This window comes from Salvelinus sp. IW2-2015, unplaced genomic scaffold, assembly GCF_002910315.2.
Source record: "Salvelinus sp. IW2-2015 unplaced genomic scaffold, ASM291031v2 Un_scaffold1324, whole genome shotgun sequence".
NCBI classification, from domain to species: domain Eukaryota; kingdom Metazoa; phylum Chordata; class Actinopteri; order Salmoniformes; family Salmonidae; genus Salvelinus; species Salvelinus sp. IW2-2015.
The window spans coordinates 21023-26972 of NW_019942842.1; the positions used below are offsets into that span (position 1 = coordinate 21023).

Genomic DNA, 5950 nt, shown 5'->3' on the forward strand with positions numbered 1-5950 from the left:
TGTATCATATCCATGTTAGTCCAGTCATAGAGGTTATGACAGGTTAACCTCTCTAGGGTATGTGGGACGTTAGCGTCCCACCTCGTCAACAGCCAGTGAAACTGCAGGGCGCCAAATTCAAAACAACAGAAATCCCATAATTTTAATTCCTCAAACATACAAGTATTTTACACCACTTTAAAGCTATACTTGTTGTAAATCCAGCCAAAGTGTCCGATTTCGAAAAGGTTTTACGATGAAAGCACACCGAACGATTATGTTAGGTATGAGCCAAGTCACAGAAAAAGACAGCCATTTTTCCAGCTAAAGAGAGCAGTAACAAAAAGCAGAAATATAGATAAAATGAATCACTAACCTTTGATAATCTTCATCAGATGACACTCATAGGACTTCATGTTACACAATACATGTATCTTTTGTTCGGTAAAGTTCATATTTATATCCAAAAATCTGAGTTTAGGCAAGACGCTACTGTATCACTTGACAAAAAGCCTGAGAAAATGCAGAGCGCCAAATTCAAATTTCTAAAAAATCAAACTTTCATTAAATCACACATGAAAGATACCAAATTAAAGCTACACTGGTTGTGAATCCAGCCAACATGTCAGAATTCAAACAGGCTTTTCAGCAAAAGCATACGATGCTATTATCTGAGCATAGCACCATAGTAAACAAAAGAGAGAAAACATTTCAACCCTGCAGGCGCGACACAAAACGCAGAAATAAAAATGTAATTCATGCCTTACCTTTGACGAGCTTCTGTTGTTGGCACTCCAATATGTCCCATAAACATCACAAATGGTCCTTTTGTTCAATTAATTCCGTCGATATATATCCAAAATGTCAATTTATTTGGCATATTTGATCCAGAAAAACACTGGTTCCAACTTGCTCAAACGTGACGACAAAATATCTCAAATGTTACCTGTAAACTTTGCCAAAGAATGTCAAACTACTTTTGTAATACAACTTTAGGTATTTTTTAACGTTAATAATCGATCAAATTGAAGACGGGATGATCTGTGTTCAATACAGGATTAAAACGATATGTAGCATGCCTTCTGTTTGATTGAAGCGCATGTCCAGGACACCTGGAGTGCCTCGACTTCAAGATGGCCGTATTTCTTCATTACACAAAGGAATAACCTCAACCTATTTCTCAGGACTGTTGACATCTAGTGGAAGCCGTAGGAATTGCAAACAAATCGCTTAGAAATCTGGTTTCCCAATGAAACCTCATTGAAAAGACAGTGACCTCAAAAAAAAGTAATCTGAATGGTTTGTCCTCTGGGTTTCGCCTGCTAAATAAGTTCTGTTATACTCACAGACATGATTCAAACAGTTTTAGAAACTTCAGAGTGTTGAATTTGAATATGCTTTTCATCCAAACGTGAAAATGCTGCCCCCTACCCTAGAGAAGTTAACTTCTTATGGCTGAAGGGGCAGTATTGAGTAGCTTGGATGAAAGGTGCCCATATCAAACGGCCTGCTCCTCAGTCATAGTTGCTAATATTTGCATATTATTATTAGTATTGGATAGAAAACACTCTAAAGTTTCTAAAACTGTTTTAATTATGTCTGTGAGATTAACAAAACTCATATTGGCAGGCAAAATCCTGAGTTGAAATCAAAACAGGAAGTCAGAAATCTGAGCTTGTATGTATTCACCAGAGTCCCTAATGAAATCCCCTTGAGATATGAATGATTGTGCACTGCCTAGGGGTTCCACTAGATGTCAACCATCAATAGAAATTATAATGAGACTTCTATGGTGTTGTGGGAGAGAATGATAGCAGAATCAGTCAGGTGTCCATCAAGCAGCTTGCGTTCCATTGCTCACGAAGCCAAGAAAGAATACTCTGGTTGGAACTTTATTGAAGCTATATGTTAAAAACATCCTAATGATTGATTCTGTACTTAGTTTGAAATGTTTCTTCGACCGGTAATATCACTTTTTGTTACAGTTTTGTCCGATATAACGCTGACAGAATTAGCGTTTGGGTATGTATACCAAACGCGCTAACAATTGGACATAAATAACAGAATTCTTTCTAATCTGACACACGGTTGCATTAAGGAAGAGGTATACTATATTCCATGTGTATAACTTGTATTATATCTATATTTTATGATGAGTATTTCTGTTGAAACGATGTGGCTATGCAGTCTTGATGTTTTTGCAACTCAATGTAAATCAGATTTTTTTTATAAATATGAATTTAATCAAACAAACATGCATGTATTGTGTAACATGAAGTTCTATGAGTGTCATCTGATGAAAGATAATTGAAGGTTAGTGATTCATTTTTATCTCATATTCTGTTTTGTGAAAGCTTCTTTAGCTGGAAAAAATGGCTGTTTTGTGGTTTTGTGTGACCTAACATAATCGTGTTGTGTCTTCGTCTGAAAACCTTTTTGAAATGCCACTTTGGTGGATTAAAACAAGATTACTTTAAAACTTAGTTAAGAACATGATGTTGAGGAATTTTAATTTATGAGATTTCTGTTTTTTGAATTTTGGCGCCCCTGCAGTTCGACTGGCTGTTGTATATCGGGTCCGTTAACGGACTGCAGCCAATAAGAAAGTTTTAAGGTGTTCAGATGGTAGTTCTTTTGACTTAATGGTTTGGATTACTCGGCTGCAGAGTACTGACAACAATCCTGCAGTGGACCGACACTTTGACCAGTGTGTGTGTGTGTGTGCTGCATGCGTGCGTGCGGTGCGGTGTGTGCGTGCGTGTGTGCGTGCGTGTGGGTGCGTGGTGTGACGCGTAGGGCAGGAGACGCCTGAATGATGAAGTCGCTGGTCATTGATCATAGCCACCAGTCTAGATCATGCGAGTATTGTATCAGACTTAGCTCAGGTGCCTAGCCTCTCTTGCGGTCTCTAGGGGTCTGAGACTCCTCGCTACAAGGGGTGACCAAATACATAATTAAACACATCCTTTCTCTTTTCATTCCTCAGTCAGTGGTAGGGATACACACTGGCAGAGAGGGGCAGGGAACGATACTCACTGAGATCGGTGATGGAGCATACTCACTCGGCAGGAGAGCGGTCTGAGATATGCAAACTGTGACGACAGAGAGGGGTTGAGAGTCAGCACTGTCAGAGAGGGGCACGTGTGATACCACACTGGCAGAGAAGGGGGTGAGATAGCACACTGGCAGAGAGGGGCAGGGATATCACACTGGCAGAGAGGGGCAGGGATACACACTGGCAGAGAAGGGCGGAGTACACTGGCAGAGAGTGGCTGAGATACACACTGGCAGAGAGTGGGCTGAGATACACACTGGCAGAGAGTGGCTGAGATACACACTGGCGAGAGGGGCAAGGGATACACACTGGCAGAGAGTGGCTGAGCTACACTGGCAGAGAGGGGCAGGGATACACACTGGCAGAGAGGGCTGAGATACACACTGGCAGAGAGGGGCAGGGATACACACTGGCGGAGAGTGCAGAGATACACCTGGCAGAGAGGGCTGAGATACACACTGGCCAGAGAGGGGCGGGATAACACTGGCAGAGAGGGGCTGAGATACACACTGGCAGAGAGGGGCGTGAGATACACCTGCGAGGTGGGGCAGGGATACACACTGGCAGAGAGAGGCTGAGATACACACTGGCAGAGAGGGGCTGAGATACACACTGGCAGAGAGGGGCTGAGTACACACTGGCAGAGAGGGGCAGGATACACACTGGCAGAGAGGGGCTGAGATACACATGGCAGAGAGGGGAGGGATACACACTGCAGAGAGGGCGTTGAGATACACACTGGCAGAGAGGGCAGGGATACACACTGGCAGAGAGGGTGCAGGATACACACTGGCAGAGAGGGGCAGGATACACACTGGGCAGAGAGAGGCTGAGATACCCACTGGCAGAGAGGGGCTGAGATCACACTGGCAAGAGGGGCTGAGATACACACTGGCAGAGAGGGGCAGGGATACACACTGGCAGCGAGGGGCTGAGATACACACTGGCAGGAGAGGGGCAGGGATACACACTGGCAGCAGAGGCGGTTGAGATCCACACTGGCAGAGAGGGGCAGGGATACACACTGGCAGAGAGGGGCTGAGATACACACTGGCAAAGAGGGGCAGGGATACACACTGGCAGAGAGGGGCTGAGATACACACTGGCAGAGAGGGGTTGAGATCGATGACAATGGATTGGTGAAGCTGTAAACACTTTGCAGTTATAGAAATGAACTTGATCAAACATTCACTGTCTCATTGATGTAATTGACCTAGCGGGTCAAATGAATAGTAATATGTAGATACACACTGGCAGAGAGGGGCGGAGATACACACTGGCAGAGAGGGGCGGAGATACACACTGGCCATCACGTTATTTTGATGCCTTGATGGACAGTATTCATGGTTGTTAAAGGGCTTTCAGGATGAAATCAGAACTACCTTAATAATATTTATGAAGTATCATTGTTTACAAACTACTGCCTGTGTGCACACACATATCTTATATTGAAAACTGTAAGCATCTACCTATTAGGGGAATCTACAGTATTTTACAATAAATACCGTCATGTGACTTTGATTGAATAGAGCCCAGAGTCTGTAATATATTATTCTGGCAGACAACCAGTGATTCATTCATACTATTTCTATTTCTCTCCCTCTAAAGCTGTTTTCTGACAAAGACACTTTAATTGAGGCTGTGCACTTAATTAGGACAAATTCCGTTGAGGAATATGAAACTGCAAATATCTCTTTTTTCCCCTATTAACTGCTGCTGCATTACTCAGGCATCTTTAGACAATGAAACACAAGGAGGGTTTGCTACTCTTGGAAAAACAGATATGCTTTCTGCATTGTTGCCATGGAAACCTCTTGCCTCTTCTGTTCTCTAGTTTAGCAAGACAGAAGTCTGCCACGATGCCAGGTCAATATTCTCTACTCCCCCTTGTGAAAGACAGGCTCAACTGCTACTTCACTCCTAAGCTAGGTTTTCCAAATGTTTTATTATCTAGAGATGATGGGAAGACATGAGAGGCCTGTATGCTTCCCAGACATGGTCTAAAGTAGTCATGGGTGTATGCCTAAAGGAATCCGATAGCCTAGCTGTTTATAGACTGTATTTATGGACTGTGTACTGGTGACTCGGTGCACATTAGAGCATTGTTAAGTAGTCCGAGTAGTACTATTTTTGACCAGATACAAGGACAGCAAACTAGTTAGTGTATCGCAATCCTTAACACATCGTTTTTGACACCATCTTCTTAGAATTACCATTAACCGGTTGCTAAGGTGAGAGGTGAGTAAAGGATTTTACCTTTGTGTTGCTATTCAAGAAATAGTGTCTCGCCTGACCTTGACATCAAGTGAGTTGACAGTTATTCTACAAGTTTCCATAAGCTGAAAGAAATGACAACTGAGCATACACACATATTGCATACGATCACACAAACAGTGACTAAATATCCTGTTAAAGTAATGGTTCGCTGACTATACAAACACGAAATACAAAACACAGCCTTTCCGTTTTCTGGTGTGAGAGGAAAGGGAGAGGGAGATGAATGTTTTTGCTCTGCCAGTAAATGTTTAATGTGTGTTGCGAGAGCAGCAGCGGCTCATTACTGGGCTTTGGAACATCAGCGTTCTCCTCTTCTCCGCTCCTCCGCTCCTCCACTCCTCCACTCCTCCACTCCATGGCATGCCACTTGGTTAATTACACCCGGGAAGGGAAGGGAGACATGGTTGTGGCTGCAGGCGGGGGCTGGGTGCTGCAGACTGATTAGACTCCCAGGCTGGGCCCTTGGGCACCTTATAATGGTGCTCATTTAGCAGGCCCTAATGAAACTGCACTCTTAACACTTATACACAGAGAGTAGACTAGATACCTTGTCCAAAACATTAATACACAGAGAGTAGACTAGATGCCTCGTCCAAAACATTAATACACAGAGAGTAGACTAGATACCTCTTCCAAAAC

General features: G+C 43.3%; 1 protein-coding gene across 1 annotated transcript; it reads right to left on the minus strand.

The window, feature by feature from the left end:
- Positions 1-2868: 2868 nt before the first annotated feature.
- On the minus strand, positions 2869-5668 carry LOC139024301 (keratin-associated protein 10-6-like). The gene is made up of 4 exons (XM_070438968.1): positions 5596-5668; positions 3216-4124; positions 3016-3133; positions 2869-2908 (listed from the first exon to the last, which is right to left on the minus strand). The coding sequence occupies exons 1-4, from the start codon at positions 5666-5668 to the stop codon at positions 2869-2871; spliced, it is 1140 nt and encodes a 379-aa protein (XP_070295069.1).
- Between the last annotated feature and the right edge of the window lie 282 nt (positions 5669-5950).

What these genes read in the sequence shown, in the direction of transcription:
- LOC139024301 (XM_070438968.1), bottom strand. Translation starts at nt 5,668, where the DNA reads ATGGAGTGGAGGAGTGGAGGAGTGGAGGAGCGGAGGAGCGGAGAAGAG. An exon ending in CGCTGATGTTCCAAAGCCCA is followed by an intron (nt 4,125 to 5,595) that starts GTAATGAGCCGC and finishes TGTGTATCTCAG; the next exon opens with CCCCTCTCTGCCAGTGTGTA. An exon ending in TACTCCGCCCTTCTCTGCCA is followed by an intron (nt 3,134 to 3,215) that starts GTGTGTATCCCT and finishes CTTCTCTGCCAG; the next exon opens with TGTGGTATCACACGTGCCCC.